Consider the following 22,513-nt stretch of genomic DNA (forward strand, 5'->3'; position numbering starts at 1 on the left):
GTGTTTTTGAACGTGCTTTTGGTTGTTCAAGTATTATATTAATAATTCATGAGACATTAGGTACAAAGTGTACAGTGAGTACAGTGTGTTTATCTGCTCCCCTCCTGCGATGAACACTTGTAGGTACAACACCTACTGAGCATGCGCAGAACCGCGGAAGCCTATATTTGTTCCCAGACATCATCACAGGTTGAACTGAGCATCCTCTTCCACAAAGAGGGACCCTTTTTCATTACTGCCGCTGCGGTGTAAAAAAACAAAACAAAACCAGACAGCACGGAGGGAGTTGAAGCCATAAGATGAAGAGACGTTATGTGGACGCGAACAGGCTACGGAAAATGAAAAAAATGAAAATAACGGAAAGGCTGTCTGAGAGGTAGCTAGCGCCGCCGCGAGCCGCGTCGCCTGCCTGGCGGAGGCTGCTTTTGTTGTGGTGCTCGTCTTTGTGTTAATTTCAGCCGTCGTCATCCACTCACCTGTCTGCCTCACGTCCGATCACTTCATCCATGTCTCGACGATTTATACGAACCAGTGTTGGGCTTAAATAGCCCCCATTACGGCTAATGTGCTGGGACAGAAGCTTAGAAATGTAGTGCCAGTTACTTCAGTCGACATTGTTTACAGAAAGACACAAATTAGCAGCTGTGCAAGTTATCTTCGGCCTGCTTCTCTTAAGGATGCTGTATCCGCTTTTAAGTCTGTCTTTTGTTTCCTCAGGCCGAATTATAGGCTGACATTTAGTCAACACGTTATGCTTCTCTTGTGGGATATTATTGTTCCATAAAGCTGAAAGGAAAGCAGCTCATTTTCTGCACATATAAGCATAATTTTGAAAGCGTCTAGACAGAGTGCAGACCAGAAAAGATTGGTGAAGGATAGAGAGACTAATTATTATATCGTTGTATTTACTTCACATCGTAGGCCTATTTCTATAAGACAAGTAAAACAAATTAAACCAGTTAGATGTACGGTAGACAATAAAAACATGTCTTGCTGCTTTTATTTTGAAATTATTCGCAGTATTTTGCAGCAATGATAATGACTGTTAGCTAAAAGAAAATACTGTCATTTAGTGATATTACAATTCAGACTTGAACTTCTAAGAATAATTTATTTGCCTACACTGTTGTCTCCCCCTTCTTCCTCCTAAATATAAAATATTGGGTTTTTCAGTTGGGAAACTACTTACATATTTAGTATCTGATATGAAATACCTGCAAGATAAATTCAAACACTTTAGAAAGGGTGTTTTGTCCATGTGCAGTGGGATGCTGTGGTGCTCCCTCTCTCCTCCAGATGAAATATTGCCATGGTTACCAAACAAAGAAGGGGCTGATGTGATGGCAGCCTATGGATGAGCAGAACAAAGGAGGAAACCACAGCCCCTGTTTGTCTCGTGGTCGCCTAATAAAACGAGGGAGGGAGCAGGCATTGTTCGTCAGTGCCTCTATTTAAATGGCAGACTGTGTTTTTAAAGATGCAGCTGCTAAATTACGGGTTTAGCAACATTTATCTGATGCTAAGTCCTGTTTTGTCTTCTTTGTGTGTGTAAAGGGATGGATTCAGCTTCTTTCTGTAGAAGAATCAGAGGCGAAAATCACATTTATTTCACTTGTTCACCAACATCAACACACCCCCTTCTGCTGATGTTTTATGTAGAATAGTAACAGGAAGGGATTGTCTTTTTTCAGTGCCTACACCATCCTCAAGTTCATGATGATGTGGACGCTAGTGCTGCTGGCGGATTTCATCCTTGAGTTCAGACTGGAGTACCTGTGGCCATGCTGGCTCTTCTTTGGCAGCGTTTACACCACTTTCCACTGCCATGGACTGGTGAGAACCCCCACTGTGTAGTTTCATATTGTGAGCCAATGATTACAGTCCTAATGCATTTCATTGAAGTTTGTGTGTTCTTTGTTTGCAGGTTATTTGTGTAGTTTTTGTCTGTGCTGCTTTTACTCTGGACATCTTTTGTTTAATTTTTGTTCCTTTGCACTGGCTGTTCTTTGTGGCCAGCACATATGTATTATTCAACTACATTTGGCACACAGGTGAGTATGTTTTCTGTGGTTCATCCCACACAAATATGCAGAACTATGTTCCTTACATGTAAATGAAGCTATGTTTCTGTTATGTTCTAGTGATTTTCTCAACATTACATCTGATTATTTCATGTTCCTGCAGAGAAAGGCATCTGTATATCGACGGTGTCCCTGTGGATTCTGCTTGTGTACACAGAGGCTTCGCTTCGACTCAAAGACCTTAAAACCTCTCAAGCAAACCTGTCTCATCTGTTTGCTGCACACTGGTATGTTGATTTAATTTAAATCCATATTTCAGTTAGAATTAAAGTGAATCACGATTATCTAGGTTAAAACTTAGATAAACCCCTTTGTGATATAAAGAAGTGGCCTTGATGTTTGTGGATCAAAGAGTGCATGAGTAAATTTACTTCTATTATATTATAAAAGATGTAAATATATGCTTAAACCTATTAAGTTCCCAATAATAATTATTTGCGATTCAAGATATTTATTATGTGGCACACATATTCTTCTCTGTCTTTCCCCCTCTGTTTTCACATTCAGCATCGGATATCCTGTAGTGTACCTGGGGTTTTATGCCACCTGCTATTTCACCAACATCTTTAAGCTGCGCATACAGAAAGCCGTGCAGAGTGAGAACGACTTCCACATGCACCTCCTGCAGCACTCGCTGCCTCCAGGCCTGCAGGTTTACCCCAAGAACAGCACAGATGGCAGCAGCAGTGAGTCGTCTTCACCTTCCATTTATACACACGTTTATTTCATCCAAGACTCGAGATAGACTCCATTTTTTGCCACCACAACACAAGTGTCAAATACCAAAGTAGCTATGTGAAAGGAGTACAGATAAGTCAATGCTGCTTTGATTAAGTGGCTCAGACAGGAATCCTTTTGACTGAAGCAGCAAACTGTATTTTCTAAACCGCTGTTCTCGCCAAAGACAGCAGAGTGAAGACTTTTTTTTGTCTTCTTGCAGGCTCAAAATGGAAGACGAAGCCTGAGTCGACACAGTATCAGTGTCAGAACGGTGCTGTAGTGGCCCACGATGAGGGACACATCTCTGACTGCCTCCAGATCCGCAGCGAGGAGAGAGTGACAGAGAAGGGAACACAGGAGGTGAGGTCGGCTGAATCAAACAGGCGGCAGCCGTCAATCAAAGCCGGTGAGTCCAGAGATCTGCCCCACTCTGGGGGAGGAGGACCAGAATCTACTTCAGCCCCTGAAAATCTACCTCAAGATGAGCAAGGAAGCAAAGCCACGCGGCCGGCAGCGAAAAGCTCCTCACCAAAAGCCCGCAGAGGCAGCACAAACACTCCTTCACCGCCTGCTGGGAGGACGGAGAAGAAACAGAGATCCAGCTCCAAAACAGTCAGCCCCAACCGGGACGTGACAGACAAGAGTGCCACAGCGGCTCAGAATTACCACGCTGAGCAGACGACCAAGTATGCAGCTATTATCTTCCCCCTCAATACAGTTTTAATCAGGGCTAAACCATCTCTTTCTGTCCCTGTAACTCTGCTGATTCTTCTCTCTCAGGCTGGAGCAGGAGCTGAGGAGGCTGAAGGGCGAGCTGCAGACGAGCAGGCAGAGCGAGCAGGAGCTGAGAAGTCACATCTGCAACCTGACCAACAGCGAGCGGAGCCTGAGACCGGAGGTGTCCCTGCTCAGACAGTCCAACATGCTGCTGCAGAGCAAGTGAGTGGTCCACTACATCCACTGCTGAGAGCTCATCTCTGGCTCCTTCTGTGGGCTCATGGGATGGAGGGATGATTGCATGAAAAATGCTGCTGGAACTGTGGTTGTCTGTGGAAGCAAACTTTTTGGGGCAGATGTTTTATTCCTCAGAAGGGCTGATGGATCTCTTTTTAAGCCGGGGTGTAATTAATATCATATGAAGTCATGTTTCATATCAAGGGATTGAGACTCACAATTCTCATCCATAAATGAATGAAGTACTTGAATCTTTAAAGCATGAGGGTTTAAATACATGAGAACATTTCATTTTTTAATGAAGTAAAATTTGGGGGGGTTTCTTTAGCGCAATCTAAATATTGTAACTTATAAAGGTAATAATAACATTAGCACATGCTTTATTATATTATGTGATTGTTGTGGATTTACAATCATTGTTCATTTATTATCATTATAGAGATTTTTAGTTTCCTTTATCCAACAAAAAGTCAAAAAATAAATATAAAATAAATATATATTTAATTTACTCTTAAAGGTCTAATCTAAGATTTCAGTTGCGTTCTCTTTGGCGGCACCTTTGGCAATAAACGGTAGCTGTGGGAGCACACTTCCTAATTTAACCGTCCACGGTTGGCTGTCTTTGTTACATTTGTAACTCTTGATTTTTCTTCTTTAGACTGTTTGCCTTCATCTGAGCGTCCAATTTGGTTCTTTTTCTTTGGATTTTCACTTATTTTTGAAGTTGTATCTGTAGTCGTCGATCTTTTCTTTGTTTGTTCAGCCATAGTAGATTACTGTTTACTCGCAAGACACACACAGACTGGAAAAGCAGCCGCTTAGCTCCGCCTACCCTCTCTGGCAGACCAACCACTGCTGGGTGATGTCACTAACTGGGCGCCGCTTGTGATTTTTTCCACGAAAGTCGCCACAGACAGCCAGTCTGTAATACTGCAAATGCAAAGGCTTTCATCAGTGGGCCATAGGCTCAATCACCATTGTGTTACCTCCTTCGGCGATAGATTTATAGACATTTATTTACATGAAAATCGTCCAGATTATACCTTTAAAGAAGACAAAGAATATCAGCAAACATTTTTTACATTTAAGGAGCTTTTATGGTTGAATTTTTGGCATTAAAAAAAAACAAAAAAACATGACTCCATTGATAAAATTGTTGCTGATTATTCTCATGTTGATCCAGCAATTGCCCACAAACAATCATCCAAAAAAAACTAAAAGAAAAACTGTGCTGGAAAAAAACCCCAATCACATTTAAACCCACGAAACATTCACCCATCAAATCCACATCCACCAGCCAGCAGCTTTTTTGAGACGAACATGTTTTGATCAGGCATGTCCCAGTTTTTTAAAGCAAGGTGCTCTCCATTGACTCAACAACTACAAGAGGATAAGAATCACGTTTAGCATCTTCTGTTTGTCTGAAGTTAATCTCAAACAACTTGAATGTGGCAGTGACCCATTTTTTTTACATGATTTAAAGTTACTTTAACCCTTTTTTCCTCAGGATTTTGTGTCTGAGTAAAACCAAGCAGAGGGACAAACAGAGCAGCGCGATGCTGGAGAAGAAGACCAGAGCAGAGACGGAGGCCAGACTCTCTGTGGAGAAACAGTTGGCTGAGCTTCAGGCTCAGAAACTGGAGGAAGCAGCCAGCACAGCGAGGAGCCTAACAAACAGGTAAATAACACCTAACAAACCTGTAAAATTCATTAAGTGGCTTTATGCCTGGAAAGAAAAGCTGGATTTGGAATAGTTTGCTACTGAACAGAATAAAATACTGCTGTAAATGTATGGCCAAACAACTCAATAAATAGTATGAATCATGCTTTTTATTTTCATGCTGAGTTATGATATATACAACTCCCATATCTGTGTGTTCATGATGAGGCTTGAGCCAGAGGCTGATTAGCTTAGCTTAGCATAAAGACTGGAAACAAGGGAAAACAGCTAGTCTGGCTTTGTCAAAAGGTTAAAAAACGTGTACAAGTACCTCTAAAGCTCACATTATAGCTTTTTTGTTTCATTTGTAGACTAACCGAAGAGTAGAAAAAAAACACCATTTGTGGTTTCAGAGGGGTTTTGTGTGGGACTATTTTAGTCTCTGTGCCCAGCCAGGGAAAGTCGAGGACAAAACCCCCAGCAAAACCATAATTTTGGTTATTACACTTAGGTTATTGTATGGCTAAACTATGAAGATATCACTTCAATGGACATTAAAGGAGCAATTCGCCCCTGGAAAAAGCCACTGTCAGTCAAAGCTGGTGTTCTCTGTAATCGATAGAAGCAATAATATTTGAAATTTGAGCCATAGCTGTGGAGAAAGTTGTTCAAACAGCTCGTGGTTTCGGCCATTCTACATTCCTACAACACCCAGCATGCATTGCGCCCCTCCCTCTGAAAGGAACGGCCTACCGAGAGACGCTGGAGTGAAATACTACCGTTTTCGCTGCAGGCAACGGCTCAGAGCGGTACAGAATCAGAAATACGACAAGAATATACCGATGGATCGTCTAAAAAATCTTCAGGTCTGCAGTCTACATTTCAAACCTGACGATTTTGAACGAGACATGACATCGAAGGCGGGCGTCCTAGATTGAGGAAGTGTAGTTTAATGAGCTCCCTGGCCTCCGCCAGATGACGCGCTTTACGTAGTCTGATGGAGGTTTTCCAGGGCCCATTGGAGCAGCGGATTGCGTCCTCCAAAGGCACAGAGTGAAATTGCATTTTTTTCCTACCATAATGGCATTAGCTCCCCATAACAGCATGATAGGACTGAGGTTGAAAACTGGTGAACTGGCCCTTTAATTAGGGAGAAACGGCTAGCTTGGTTCTGTCAAAACATAACCTTTTACGCCTGCAAACGTCTCTAATTTCACTGTTTCCAGTCTTTGTTCTAAGCTAAGCTAACTTTAACTGTCGCCTCACATTAAACATACAGATATGATAAGGCTATCCTCTCGTGTTGTCTTGGCAAGAAAGTGAAAGGGCACATTTTCTCAAATGTCAAACTTAGCCCTTAAATGCACATGTAAAAGTTGGACACATAGATCTATTTCCTGTATTTGTGTAACCATCTTGTGCCTGGATATGACAAACAAGAACAATGTAAACAAAATGTTTCTGTGTGAACTGGTCTAAATGTTTAAATGAACCCCTTCTTCTCTCACCGCTCTCCAACACCAGGCAGGAACACTGTGAGACCCAAATGTTAAGGAAAAGAGTAAAAGATCTAGAGACAGAGTACAAACAACTACAGCTGGAGTTTCAAGTGAAAGACAGTCGTGTGGTAGATCTAGAGAGTGATGTTGAGGTATCTTTTTTTTTACACTATTTGGGAATGAACTTGTGAGTTTCAGTGTCTGTGAGTCTCAAGTGGTCGGGTCGTCTTCGTATGGTCATGTAATCTTATTTGCTGTTTGAGTTTTTATTTCTATTCTGTGTGTTTTTAAAAAAATGAATGGTTTTCTTTGGAGGCATTTGCACTTTGTCATCACATCAGTATGCAGTAATGTGTGGTTGTTTTTTGTTGTTTGACATCAGGTGTGTACATTGTTGTATTTTGTGGTATTGTATATAATTTTAGTGGTACACTCTCCATGAAGCATGCAGAAACAGTAGCCAGGTCTTTCACGAAAAACATTGCACTGCTTTAATGAAAGAAAAGTCAATGTAACACAGAAAGAATCATCCGCCTGAGTTTCTCTGTGATAACGTGCAGCTTTCATGTTTTTTGAATGGCTGGCCAATTCATCATCAATGTGTGGAAGTTGTTTTCTCTGTGGTGCATTTGGTTCCCTAAGTAAATGATCCTAAACACGCATTAAACTTGGCAAAACAACAACAAAAAACTTAGGAAACCAAAACACCTTCCTGTGATTATAATCATAACAAGTTTGATTCACATGTTCTTACTTTTGTCTGGCCTCAGGCTCTCGGGAAGTACCGCTGTGTGGAGAAAGAGACAGACATGCTGCTGTCCACTCTGTCAGCCATGCAGGAAAAGGCTCAACACCTGGAGTACAACCTGAGCGCAGAGACTCGCATTAAGCTGGACCTGTTCTCGGCGCTGGGAGATGCCCGCAGACAGCTGGAAATCGCTCAAGGTTCACGCTCTCTTTCTCCTCACATTTACATGTCCCCTTGTTGTTTGTTGATTTGCTTCCTCTCCTGAAAATGTGTCATCAGATTAGTACGTTCCTTTGAGGGAAAGTAGACCAGGAACCCAGGAAGTTTTTGGTTTATAACTTTATACAATAGCACCATCATGTGGCCAAGAAGCACCACTGGGTACACAACTACTTTTTTCCCTTTTGATTTTCCTGTTTAAGACAAATGTTTTACATCAGGCTGCACAGATATTTAAGTATTTTTCTATGAGATTGCTATTGGTCTTTAGATTGTGCTGCATAAACAAGCACTATTTTCTCTCTTGAACAATCGAGTATCACTACACCTGCGGCAGGCCGGTTTCTCAGGTGACACAGCTTTTCCACTTTGAGTTTTAATCCTCTTAATGCCCATCTTACCTTAAAGGTGATTTTTTTTTTAATATCACTTCTTCCTGCAGTGTCCACCTCCTCATATTTTACCTTTGTCTGTCTGGCAGATAAAGTGATGAAGCAGGACCGGGAGATCAGGGAGATGAAGCAGAAGATCGCGGAGGTGATGGCCGTCAGTCCCGGCGTTTCCTACATGGCTCCTCGACCTCCGGTGCCGCAGTATCTCACCAAGTTACTCAACTCTGAGCGCTACGTGCTGAATCCACGAGCACTGATGTACCAGTGCCTGAAGAAATGAAAGGATTGTCTTTTTTTTCAGATCCTCAGACCTCTTTGGCAGACTCCTCCCTCATAAAACCTGAGGGGAAGGATTTTATTACAAAGCTAACTGATACTTTGAAGTCAACTTCTTCCAGCCACGAGGGAAACCAGAATGAGCCTCCACATGTTGAATGCCTTTCGCTGCACTGATGGTGCTAACTTGACATTATTATATATGTGCTGATTCCTCCCACATCGAGGGATGAAGAGTCCAAAATAAGATATCTGATATGCAGAGCTGCTGTAGGCACGATTTTGATGATAAGACACTCTTCCTTACAGCATCTAGTCGGGATGCAACAGAGAAAAGCACAACATCTTTTCAAATTTAGACCCTGTTTATAATTCAGTTTGGTGCTTTGTTCGTACATTTCTACACAAGAGACAAAACAATGAAATAAGTGTTTCCTAAACTCACCTGAACACATCTCAGAACAGGAGTTGGCCAGTAGTTTACCCAGACGACTCATAATGTTTAAAAATGTACAAGTAGATTTATCTTGCTACCTTTCTCTAGCAAGGTACCGACAGCAAGCTTTACAACCTACAGTGTACTTCCTGACATCAAAGCAAAATTAACAACTCAATATTATTAAAGTAATAATCTCGAAGATTTTCATTTAAATAAGTGTCTGCTAAGTCACTATCTATCGCCGAATGAGGTAACACAATGGTGATTGAGCCTATGGCCCACTGATGAAAGCCTTTGCATTTGCAGTTTTACAGACTGAGTGTCTGTGGCGACTTTCGCGGAAAAAATCCCAGTTGGTGACGCAGCAGTGGTTGGTCTGCCAGAGAGGGTAGGCGGAGCTAAGCAGCTGCTTTTCCGGTCCCTGCAAGTGTTGCGAGTAAACAGTAATCTACTATGGCTGAACAAACAAAGAAAAGATGGATGACTACAGATACAACTTCACAAATAAGTGAAAATCCAAAGAAAAAGAAAAGTCGACGCTCAGATGAAGCAAACAGTCTAAAACAGGAAAGCGACCGTCAGCGAGGAAAATCAAGAGTTACAACCGGAGCCAATCGTGGACGTCACACATGCAGCACTGTCTGGATATCTGGGAAGTGTGCTCCCGCAATTACCATTTATCGCCATAGGTGCCGCCAAAGAGAACGAAACTGAAATCTTCGAGATTACAACTTTAATTTGTAGGATTTTACAGACTTTTTAATCACATCTGTTGTATGATAACAAAGAGAAATTGACTGAAGCATTCAATCTAATGTGATACATTTCTAAAATCCTGTTTATTCCTTTTTGTCAAAAGATTTTGGAGTATATTAGAAAAGAAGGATCTAATAAGCCTGTAAACTTTTTGACTTGTCATAATCGAAAACAAGCCATGACAGTGAGCCAGCATGCATAATACCCTGAAACTGAAGCAGCTAAATGGAATTCAGCCATCATTAATTGTACTATTAACATGTGTTCTTGTCTTACTCTGAGATGTCACATTGTTTCCTGGAGAGGGCACACAAGGAATACTGCAAGCAACATCTTTTGGTAAGACACATCTGTGACATATATCTGAATACATTATAAATTATCACTATGATCATAGAGAGATGGTTGTATGGAATTATCTCCAAGAGCTTGTTAGTCAGATAGATTCTGGATTAAACAAATCATTATTTAATAAGATGCAGATTTTTAGGTCACAACAATATTCTGCATAAAATCTCTCAAAGCATTAATACATTTAATAACTGACAACATAGTCTTAATTTCTAAGGAATGTATGCATCAAGGTGCTCTTGTGTGTGCCTGTAAATAGTGGATAAAGGTGATTTAAGAAATTCTGATGAAACATATGGGTTCACAAAATTAACAGTTTTGTCTTTTTAAAGATTGGAATGAGACCCGTTAGAGCTGAAGACAGATGTTGCAGACATTTCAGGTGTCTTATTTGTATGACGTTTCTCTAGAATAATCTGCGGTGATATTTAAGCAAGGGAGTGACTTGATTAAGTTTAGGAGATGCGGCAAAAGGAGTCGCAATAATGTCTCTTTGTTTCAACTGACAGCTAACAACTGCATTTGTGTTTAGCAGCTCTCCCGGAAAAGAGAGGAAGTGTAAACTGAATGGTTGCCACGCTGTTTGGCCAGAATTAGACTTCGTCCATGAGTTAAAGTGGAACGGTGTTGACCAAACACGGCTCATGAATATAATTACTGTGCCTATATACATTACTTTCAAACTAGGAAGTAAAACACAAATTTAATGTGAAAGAGTAATGTGTTTGAATTGAAGTGCTATGTACTGTTTTTGTAGTTCTTTTGTTTCTTTTCTTTTTTTTTTTTACTCACAATTGTACAGAATTTAAAATGCCCACGCAGCTGAAAAACACTCATGAACTGGATGTCGCCAATTTTGGTAGCTTTTTATTTAGAGTGTGTTTCTAGGGTGTTTTATATCAAAAATATTTTTTAGTATTGCTGTACTTTTATTATACTGCTGTAATTTTGTACGGCAATGTGTTTGTCAGCATGAAATGTGTTTTATTCAACTGTTATTCGAGCACACATTGTGACTTTAAGTATGTACATGAATATACTTGTGTACAAGGGCTACAGTTTCTTAACATTTTGGAACAAATAATTCAAACAGTGATGCTCTGAGGGCGAGATTATGCTCTTGATGGGTTTTTTTGTATAAATTATTTAAACAATTGAGTTTTGTCTCAGTGTGCGTCTCTGTGTACATTTTTTTTTAGCTTTGAGTGTAAATAACAATTCCAGATTGTATTCTTTGAGATAAAACCACCAACATGTACTTAATGTGCACGTTGAGTCATATTGCATTTAACTGCCATTTCCCTCACTCAGCTGGTTTCAAAGCTTTTTGGCTGATAGCTCGTTATCAGTATTTTAAACCCCTTTTTTTAAGTCACAAAGAGGTGCAACTCTGCAGAAACATAACACATTTCTGTAGCAGAAAAGACGGTTAGGGTTTTTTTCTTCATCCCGAGTTAGTGAGCCGAACAGTATGACCGTTTTCAAACCATGTTGTTTGCAGGCTGTAATAACTGACAAGCAACTGTGAACTGTTTATAACTTATACAGTGTAAATTACAAAAGTCAAGTAGGCCCAGCATAGATCCTTGTGGAACTCCTTTTTTAGTGTCTTTAGATATTACGTTTGAAAGGCTTCATGTGACTTGCCTGTGTTTGCATTCATTTCCAGATGACAAACCAACAGACCTGAAGTGCTGATAGTGTAAAGTTTTATTTCAGGAAGTGAAAAACGGGGTAAATGCGTTGCAGAAACAGAGCACAGTGTCCAGCATACAGTGTACAAGATGGTTACAAGCATGCCAGGCAGTCCCACACTTGTATCTCGCAGTATCTACAGACCCTGTCAGAAGGAAGTCACAGCATAGAGAGAAGACGAGACTATATCACAGACTTTTTATGACGCTATTTCCAATTCATTTCAAGCTCCTCCTATTAGTGTGGAGGAGCCAGAGGCCACAGGACATTTCAAACAGCATATAAAAGTGTACAGCAGTGCAAACTAGCAGAGAGATCCCCAAACAGTTAACACAGAACGGTGGTCAGAGCCAGTAAATGAATACCTACGTGGAAGGGGGCAAGTTTTAGCTCTGGTGTCACACAGGATATCTCAGCCATGAAGGAAGCCACAAAATCTAAATGTTCACAGGCCTCAGCGGACAAAACTTCTGCATGATTATACTGGAATATTTCACCATCGAAGTCTAAATGAGAACTCCAGAAGCAAGCTCGTTGCATGCACTAGTTTCCATTTAGACACAGAAAAGCGTACATGCAATCACTGATGTTGACATCTTTCATATCATGTTATTCACCTCAGAAGCATCTTCGCATGGATCTTATCAGCCTCTCTTGTGTCAAACTTCATCGAAAGAAAGACTAACTTGGCTCTAACTGATAAGTGCTGCAATGGGCTACTCTTAAAACAGAAGCTACAGTCGTAGTTGGACCACAATCGAGTGATGACACCCCTTTTCATAGAAAACGACAGCTTGATTTAAAGAGAGAGAAACTAAAAGCATACATTCAAACAACCACCCGCCTTTGTGCTGAAGTGAAGTTCTGTACACACTCAGGAAAAGATACACAAATAAATAGATTGATTTTTTTTTATTTTAGCTTTAGCTCTTCAGATTGTGTTGCAGCTGAATGTTGTATAATTACAGGATTCGGATGTAAAAGTGACGTTGCATCTGTTGCATTTCACACTCAATGCATTTAAGAGTCTCTAGGTAGGAAGATGCCTCACTCGCTGTTCGAGAGAAAGTTTAAAAGGACCAGACAACCAGACTTAACCTTACAACACCATAATACAGACACTTCAGTATGCCGGGACAAAGGGTTTTTTTCATACAGACAACTATTTAACAATTTGAAGTAAAAATGTTTAAAATACAGTTTTAATACTGACTTAAGGAAAACACTGCTGTTATCCACTTTAATTTGGCTTACCTCCAACATTTCATCACTACTTTCAAACTGAAAGAAATGAGCCAAACGGTGAAAAACATTTCTATTTTCCTTAAAGATGCGACTAGGATTTCCTCTTTCACAAGAGAAGCAGATGGCTGTTTTGGGTGGGAGGGAGAAAAAAAAAAATAAAAGATAGAAAGCAACAACCACTTAGTGGCAGCTTTTCCCACCAGAACATACGACGACAGGCTGCAGCATCTGCAGCCAGACCAAGGCTTCCCTCCTCCATCCTCACAAAGCTTTCCCGCAACTCAGAAGTGGAGCAAAAAGCTAGTCCTGACATGGAGGACGAGGAGGGCTGAAAGAAGGCCGAGCGAGTCCTCCGCTACGAGGAAACAGTCACCGGATTGAGAGAACCGTTCCGGCTGTAGAACTTTGAGAAGGCCTCTTCAAGAACGGATGCAAGTCGCGGCTGATCGCCCTGAAGAATGACATAGTAGGGTTAAAAGATATCATAGGTAGGATAATGGGGTTTTACTGCCAACGGACAATAGTCAAAAAGATGGACTTTACTTACTTCACTGATGAATCCCAGCTGAACGAGCTCCACAGCCAGCTCCTGCACGTTCTCATCTGAATAAAATACAACACCGTCAGAATACTACATGGTGGCAATGTGTATCTTTACACTCCCTCAAAGTCTCAGACCATGTCTACACGTACGCGGGTGTTTTTCAGAACGTAGCTTTCCGCCCGTGTTTTGGCCTTTTGTTTGCACACAAACGCTGTTTTAGGTCACTGAAAACGGATCTTTTGTAAAAGAAGAAGACTTTTAGAAACCCTTTTTGCACGGAGACATGTAGTTTAGGTAAAAAGCGTTTTTTGCTAAATGGACGTGACAAAAACAGTGATGCTTCTAACCTTGCTAACAGGACTTTTTACATGTTGACACATATATGTAAAGTGACACATCCACTATATTGATATATCGCCCCCCGTTCCTCGATGCGCCACTGCAGCCCGCCAGGTAATCTTCCTGCAATAGATTTTTTCAGACTTTTGATTAGCCGTGATTTACTTTATCTTCTTTGCATGACTGGGTTAAATCGCCGCCTGTTGTCGTGCTTGTGTGGACGTTTTTTGGGAAATGAAGGAGGGAAAAACTCTTTTGAAAAATACTTGTGTACGTGTAGACATGGCCTCAGTTTTCCACCAATGTCATCATCATCCCTCTGATTTAAACAACCAGATAGAGGATTAAAATGCCCCCAAAGTGATGAGAAAATGTAAAGGTGACAGTAGTCTACTTCTTAAGTCATATCTGAATGACTGTGAATAAAGATACTCACTTGGTAACAAATCACAGCTTAAGTGCCTGTTCAGTTTATCCTCAAGTTTCAACAGCAGGGTCAGCTGGAAGGGAATTAAATAATGTATTTTAAAGTCAAGCAACACACAAAGACATTAACATATGACACTCAATATTTAGAAGCGGAGACATAGACAGAAGTGAAACTCACATGATGCTTACTGCCTTCATCAACAGGCTCAATATTACACTGCATCTGAAGGACCTGTGGAGAACCAGCAGGAAAACAGCTCAATATACAGCAGGCCACATCTAGACTATGATCTGAAAGGATGAAGTGCAACATGCAATAAAAATATTACATAAATATTTGACTACTTTTTAAATAAACCTTGTGGGAGTTTGGTTTAAAGCGTCCATCTGGCATTTTCAGTTACTTGTAAGACCAGAACATGACGGGATTGTTGATTTAATTTAAAGAGAAAAGATGTGCAACATGTGCGTTCTTACCTTCCTGGTCTCGAGCTCTGCGGGTTCAGGAGTCGGGGTTTTCACTGAGGGGGGCACTATGGGCGACTTCACCGCCTCCTGCTGGGGTTGTTGTGGACATGGTATCCCAAACGCGGTCAGCGGATAGATCCCATTCCTGGAAGAACACAGATAAAAAGAAGCAAAATTTCAGGACGGCTGCAAAGGATTTTGTACTGTGCAGTTTCAATACTCAAGTATATCTTTAAAGCGATGGTTTTGGGTTCAAGGCAGAAACTTCAAATTGCAGGCAAATCATGGCTAATTTGTTTCCAAGTATGTTGCTGCCTGTAGCAGGGAGTTTTCTTACCTTACATCTTCCAGGAACTTGTCCAATTCGAGTGCAGGAAACTGAGAAAGCCTGAAAAATGATGACACAAGTTGAATACTTAGAGTGTGGCCAAGTAAGGCTAAAATGCAGAGCTGAGACAAATTAACATTATGATTCCCAAAAGTCCAGAGGAAAATCTTGTCAGTGTTTTGTAATATGAATTGCATACAGAAAACCACAGGAACACTTCCACAGATTTCCTTCCCTCCCTGGGTTTTTTCTTTTCATTGTCTTTTTACGATCGTGTTTGTTTTTGTGTTATTCAGACTCACTTCATCTGAACTCCGTCCTTGGCCTCAACGATCACCAAGTTAGGGTCCATGTTCTTCGTCATCTCTTCTAAAGCATTTTCTGGAATCATATCTAGAGGTGAACAGAAAGGACCACAATCAAATAAGAAAGTATTAATGCTTTTTTTGTTGTTAAGAGCAAATAAAAGTCAGAATTTGCTAACTGATACATGTCCAGTCGAAGGATTGTTGTTATATTGCATCTATACATTTTGGAAGCTGACCCCAAAAGTTCCACCAAGTGCTCCAGAAAGTGACGCAAAAGAAACAGCTTCTGTAACTGTGAACTTTGAACTCTTCTTAGTGTGTGTTTTGACTCACGCTGGTGGCTGACGATGCAGTGCGCAGCCAGCAGCTTGAGTAAGGGCACCTCGAACAAGGCCTGGTGAAACAGCAGCTCCTTCGCTGTGGGTCGCTTACTGGGGTCCACCTCCAGACACTTCTGGATAAACTCCTGAAAAACATTGTGAGGATAAGCTTCAGGCTGTGGATTCATCTCCCAAACAGACATCCAGGCTTTAAATGCTTTCCTCTCCCTCGCTCACCCGTTGCAGTGGGTCCTCTAGGGACTGAATGGCACTGTTTATGGCTTCTTGGGACACGTAAGACGAATCTCCATTACTCTGGATTTCCAACACAGCCATCTGAGGAGTAGGTGGGACAAAAAAGGGAGTTGATTGGAGGTGATTCATGAAAACAAATACACAGCTTATGCCAGCAGCAGCCACTCGTGATTACACAACACATTCTGCAGGCATTGGTCATCACTGCAGACCTATTGTGCCATTGTCTAGTATTTCCACATTTCCTTTCCTGCAAAACCTTGAGATAGCCAACACCCTGATCTCTATTTCTGTGACGGCTGTAAAAAGCAAACATGCTAAGGAGTCATTCAGATGTTCATCTTTTGCATGAACCAATTTATTATTGCATCGGAGAATCAAGCCTAATCATTAAAGGAGCAGTTCGCCCCTGGAAAAAGCCGCTGTCAGTCAAAGCTGGTGTTCTCTGTAAGCGATAGAAGCAATAATATTTGAAATTGGCGCCATAGCTGTGGAGAAAGTTGTAAAGGCAGCTCGTGGTTTAGCCCATTATACATTCCTACAACACCCAGCATGCATTGCGCCTCTCCCTGAAAGGAACGGCCCAGCGAGAGACGCTGGAGTGAAATACTACCGTTTCGCTGTAGGCTCAGAGCGGTACAGAATCTGAAATACGACGAGAATATACCGGTGGATCGTCTAAAAAATCTTCAGGTCTGCAGTCTACATTTCAAACCTGACGATTTTGAACGAGACATGACATCGGAGGCGGGCGTCCTAGATTGAGGAAGTGTAGTTTAATGAGCTCCCTGGCCTCCGCCAGATGACACGTTTTACATAGTCTGGTGGAGGTTTCCCAGGGCCCGTTGGAGAAGCGGATAGCGTCCTCCAAAGGCACAGAGCCAAAAGGCTTTTTTTTTCAATCATAACAGCATTAGCTCCCCATAATAGCATGATAGGACTGAGGTTGAAAATCGGCAAACTGGCCCTTTAAAAAGTGCCTGTTTTGGGGGGTTTGCTGCAGCAAACAAGATGAAAAAAAAAAATTCAGTCCAGCAAATGCAAGGCAGGTCATGTTACATAATTAACCAATCAGCTCCATAAGACTTGCTTCGCCCATTCTGTTCAAGTAGTTAATAAAACCTGGTAAAGGGTCAGTTGAAGTTAGTATAGTTTCTAGTTAGTTTAGCCAGTGAGGCGTATCGCTAAACTACAGCAACTTTCCTGCATGAAATGGACAAATCAACCGACCGCCGCAGATCGCTTGTAATTTGGACCGATTGCTCCATTTGGTGTCATAATAACTTGCATAAGGGCAGTGATCAGGTTATGTTTCGTAAGCACCTTAAATAACAGTATGAGTAACATGGCCGACACTTTCCATGCATCGTCAGATTCAGCATCTGCATGACCTTTAGGCATGTTCACAGCTGGGGTGACATTTTTATTAACAACGAACTAACATAAACCATCAGCGCATAACTTAACCAAATGAGTGATTACGGGACAAGAACAAGGCGTCCTCTCACCTCTAAGGCGCACATTCCAAAGGAATAGATATCCACGGCTGTGGTAACATTGGCAACAGCTGAAAGTAGAAAGAAGCTGATCAGTATCACAGAAACACTTCAGCACAGCGTTACGCTATCCGAGTGTCCTGACGGGATCTTACCTCCATATTCAGGAGCAAAGAAGTGAAGGCTCTTCTGCTCTTCCCGACAGGTTTTCACATGGTTATTGATGGTGTCTGGAGCAACTGAAAGAGTAGAGAAAAGGCCTTAATATAAAAATCCCTGATGCAAAAACTAGTGCCGATAATAATAGTGACACATCTGCAGTATCCTTCTGTTATTTTCTTTTGCTTTGAATGGTCCCTACCTGAGCCTATCTTGATGAGGCCGTTGTGCTGGATGAAGATGGTGTCACAGGTCAGGTTGCCATGGATGATGGGAGGTTCACACGAGTGCAGGTAGCTGGAGACAAACAGAAAGGTAAAGTCAGTATAAAAAAATGCGACCATAGCAGGGAACACATTCATTTACTCAACTGCTGCAGCCCTCTTTCTAGAAGAGTGTTTAACCTGAACAGGCCTCTGCAGCACAGCTGATTGCGTGCAGCTGTAGTAATTGTATCTCAGCATTTGGAATGTCAATCGGGTCGATGCACCACACTACTAATTATTCTTTCACACTAAGGAGCTTACAGCAGTTAACCTTTCTGTCGGACTTACCTGAGAGCAGACAGTATTTGTGTGCACCAGCGCTTCCAGGCCTGTCAGACAACAAACAGAAAATATAAGTAAAATGTGTTCATTAAAAACTGACTAAGACTTTTTTGCATCAACAGATGTTGACTTTTCTGCGTCATTTCCAGGTTACTTCCTGTCTAAACTTGTTGTTGGGTTACGGCAGAGTTTTCGCACCTTTTCATTCATGGTCTTGTGGTTTTTCTTGGTCTTTTTCAAGAACTGTTTGAGACTTCCTGAGGACATGTATTCAGTGATGAAAATCACCTGCAGACACAAGAAGAAATGCAAACACATCAGCATAAAAACCATCGCACGTAACAGTTATTACATGGTTTGATAAAAGTTGATTTTTTTTTAGATAATCTCCTACCCTTGCTCTGTTCTCTTTAACATCCGCCCAGTACTTGTGAAACTTCACAATGTTCAGATGCTCCAGCTGGATCAGATTGTCGAAAACTGCTTTCACCTTTTCCTGTAGGGAAAAACGGAGCTTAGGATATTGATAGGATATATCAATACTGAATTATTACGATCATTATAAGAAGTGTTGTAAATGTTACTGCTTTAATGCAACACAACAGTTTCACAATTCAGCCCAAGTGATCTCACATTTGTCTAAACAACATATTCATTTTCAATGGCCAGGTTGGCCTTGTTGTCAGACAGACTGTCTTGTAAGTCGGAGGTCAAACGCACATTTCAGTGTTAATAAGAACTAAATTTAAATCAGTCTTAGGCTTTAATCCATACAGATATAAGATGCATTACAAAATATATTACAAGGGGTACATTATCATTTCTGCAACCGTGAAATAGAGATCTTGTAAGCATGATGCAAAAGCCTTCAAGCCTGATGCCAAAAATGCCCAAAGTAACCTTGAATACCTTTCCTGATCCGCTTACTTCCCCCTCTCCAAATGTCTTAAATGTTTTACTGTGCTGGCAGGACAAGTTCAACCACTTGCTTAAGGTGTTTTAAACCAAACGCAGCCATGAAAACCAGCAGGCTTAAACATTGTTAGCAAGATCACAGCAAAGAAAGCAACGCAGCACAGACAAACACAACCCACTTCCAGAAATCATATTTATAATACATGTCATTTAACTGTAGAGCACATAACTGAGTCAGACACATCTAACTGCACTAGCCATGCACCCACCTCCTGTAGTTTGAAATTCTTCCTTTCTGAGAACATGACCTCATTCCACACCACCTCAACTCCTTCCTCTGTGTCCATGGCCAAGTACGCATTATCGATCCCAGGAACGTTGCGCTGATTCACCTTCAGAAGCAAAACAAAAATAATGCATCAGACCTCATCTTTACCTCAGTGCAAGTAAACTTGACTCCTCTGCAGACATATCTCCTACCTCTTCTCTGCGTTTCTGCCAGCGTCCACACGGGCTTTCCTCCAAAATCTCTGACTCATCCTCGCTCTCTTCTTCCTCATCCTCTGTGGCAGCAGTAGCTGGAGGCTGGGTCACCATGGACACCGGCGGAGACACAGATGACACTCCTTGACCTGTGGGTGCAGATGCCATGGACTCCGGCTTCACGTCCTGGACAGTATCCGGGGCCTGCTTGTTCTCTCCCTCAGACATCCTCTTAGTTGTCAGGCCCAACAGCCGGCTGTGAGATGTACAGGAATACCCAAGTAAAAGATCACAATCATAGTCCATTACACTGCATTCAGGAAGTAAAGTACAAAGCAATTATATCACATTTCAGACCTAGCTTGAAACAATGATATGCACTTGACAGGATAACACAATTGCAGAAGAATAACAGACTTTGCAGAAGTTAGCTAATGTAGCACTCCACAGGAAAGGCCATAATAACCCAGATCATAGCGTTAAATATGAACAGAAACAGCACAAATGTACATGTACTTACGTGTTAAAGACAAGAGATGTGACGATGCCAGCTCCAGTCCCACCGCCGCTGATCAACCCGGACGTTAATGTAGTTAGCTTTAAATCTTGTTTCCCAGCTGAGTTGCAGCTAGCTTTGCGACACTGCTAAACTAGCTCCTTGGCTGCGGTCCGTTTCTAACTCAATTACATAAGATAGCAGCAGAAACTACCGGCGAGCATGCAACAACGTTCATTCACTTTAACCTCTGATGTCTCTCGATGTTTTACTTGCAAGCCAGCTAACTAGCTAGCTCGTTCGCCGCTGCTAGGTAGCGACAGTGTTAGCAGCCCACCGCCCCTTGCTGCTCCTCAAGAAGACTCCAGTTCTGCTAATATGTGCTCTGAAAATTAGCCAGTGCTAATGTGAGTAAATCGCACAATACTGCAACAGTCCTAGACGCGTTCACTGATTAATAACATCACAGCAGTTGACAGAAACTCGATAGAAGAAACAAAGAGAGGTTAATGATGTAATTAACTTTATATCCTCGAACACTACGGCTGACTGACTCAAGGCTAGCTTCACATTTAGCCAGATATGATGGCGACAACTTCCAGATGCACACTGCACTACGAGCTCGGCACGTCAGAGCCGAGTATGGTTGCCAGATACAGTTTCTCCCATCCCCCTTCTGAAGCCTTCGAATCGCCCTTTTCTAGTGGCATCTATCTAATGTTATAACGAATGTTCATTATTTTTACATGTTGCATAACAACAGATAGTTGTTATGTTTAGACATAAAGTGTGCAGGCAAAGTGCCCCAAAAGACCAGAGTTTGTCAATATTTATATACTTATACCTTGTATACCTAGTCACCAAACCTTGAGTCCAAGTCAAGTCACGAGTCCCCAGTGTTCAAATCTGGTTCCGAGCTCGAGTCACTAAGGAATAATCTGAGTCGAGTACCCATTACCTGAGTCCGAGTTAACTAGCAGCTAGCTAACAGTAACGTCGTCAACAGTCCAAGTAACTTTAGCATCTCACTTTCTTATCTGGGTGCATCCTGGACAGATGTCTGTTAAAGATTGAGGTTGTCCCTGTCTTCTCCTCAATGGTTCTTTGACACATCAAACATGATGCACTGATCTTGCTTACATTTGCAGTAAAATCTTTGAAAGCAAAGCGCACGATTAGTGCTCTTTAGGCTTCCTGGCAGGAACTGTTGCTGAACAAGACGGCAAGTGAACGTGCATGCAGGTGAACACATGTGCTAGCCCTTGCTCAAAACAGAATACATTATTAGGGCCTTGTACAAAAAACAAACAAATTATCAAAACAGTCCCTATCAATAAATAAGTCCAAGTCCAATTGCAGTCAATGCTCAAGTTCAAGTCTGAGTCATCAGTGCTCAAGTTCAAGTCGGGTCACGACTCGAGTGCTACAACACTGCCTTGTCCTGGGAGAAAACTAGTTATAAATTTTTCCAGCTTATTAATGTATGTTTACAAACCAACCAATATTAAAATTCTGTGTTAACTTGAGTCTATTGCAGTAATATGAAAGCCAATTTCATATTACTGCAATAGAGTCAAGCAAATTAATTTTTCTTGTGTGCATATTTTAATTCCTGAAGTAATACATTTCACTTATTTTGACATAATAGCTCAGATTTTTTTTACTTAAGTGATGATTTTGAACAATCATCCTAGTTGATACTGAAACAAGAATGCTTGTTTCCTTCAAACATGGCAACCCCCATCTCAACAGCCTCGCTTCTCTTATTTGATATGGGGTTAGATTGACGGAGAATTAGGCCAACCAAATACTGAATAATGGTGGCGCAGTCATCCACAACGAGCCATTGAAAAGAAAATGAACGTCAAAGCGTTTGTTTTGCCTCTAGGTGTCAATATAGCTCGTTATTATAGAGGTTAAACGGAGGTAATTAAAAGCCAGTCAACAACATGGTGGTGCTAATCTTTTGCATGAAAATAATATGAATTGATCTGATTTATTGAGAAATTCTCAGTAAACTTCACATACTTGTTAATAATAAGCACTTATGATAGGCTTTAATACCTATAGGCCTTCACATACATTTTAAAGCTAGGTGAAATCTGGATGTATGACCTCACTCTTACCAACATCATTGGCAATATTTTTACAATAAAATTTCCATATCTTCGATTATGTACACATTTTGGACAGTTCTCATTGAACAGCACACTGTGACCTGAAAATGTTGTGACAGGGTGAGGGTCTCTCTTTGAGAAGCCTCCTCCCCTCCTTCAAAGAGGCCTATATTTAGGTCCAGCCAGCACCGGGGACACATCAGTGACTGTGGGACTGCTGCTGTGAGAGGCTGTCAGTTTTCTGAGTGCCCATGAGCAGCGACAGAGTTTCCA

The 22,513-nt window shown here is 41.4% G+C and overlaps 2 protein-coding genes across 2 annotated transcripts; one reads left to right on the forward strand and one right to left on the reverse strand.

Moving 5' to 3' along the window:
* Nucleotides 1-205: 205 nt before the first annotated feature.
* Nucleotides 206-11,253, forward strand: LOC138583536 (macoilin). Its single transcript, XM_069655401.1, is given in 9 exon segments — nt 206-376; nt 1,692-1,833; nt 1,925-2,051; nt 2,185-2,308; nt 3,582-3,740; nt 5,263-5,455; nt 6,956-7,066; nt 7,685-7,859; nt 8,363-11,253. Coding segments are annotated over 9 exon segments (1,299 nt in total). The 5' UTR covers nt 206-299; the 3' UTR covers nt 8,554-11,253.
* A 534-nt stretch (nt 11,254-11,787) lies between these two features.
* On the reverse strand, nt 11,788-20,713 carry nrbp1 (nuclear receptor binding protein 1). The gene is made up of 18 exons (XM_069657287.1): nt 20,148-20,713; nt 19,625-19,883; nt 19,414-19,536; nt 18,624-18,725; nt 18,428-18,517; nt 18,236-18,276; nt 17,884-17,978; nt 17,678-17,761; nt 17,535-17,593; nt 16,009-16,107; nt 15,785-15,917; nt 15,446-15,536; nt 15,153-15,203; nt 14,825-14,960; nt 14,526-14,579; nt 14,355-14,418; nt 13,583-13,638; nt 11,788-13,486 (listed from the first exon to the last, which is right to left on the reverse strand). The coding sequence occupies exons 2-18, from the start codon at nt 19,853-19,855 to the stop codon at nt 13,391-13,393; spliced, it is 1,605 nt and encodes a 534-aa protein (XP_069513388.1). The 5' UTR covers nt 19,856-19,883; nt 20,148-20,713; the 3' UTR covers nt 11,788-13,390.
* Nucleotides 20,714-22,513: the final 1,800 nt, after the last annotated feature.

This window comes from Semicossyphus pulcher, unplaced genomic scaffold (genome assembly GCF_022749685.1).
Source record: "Semicossyphus pulcher isolate SPU_LCO1_2020_fin unplaced genomic scaffold, fSemPul1.0.p SCAF_11, whole genome shotgun sequence".
Taxonomy (NCBI): Eukaryota; Metazoa; Chordata; class Actinopteri; order Labriformes; family Labridae; genus Semicossyphus; species Semicossyphus pulcher.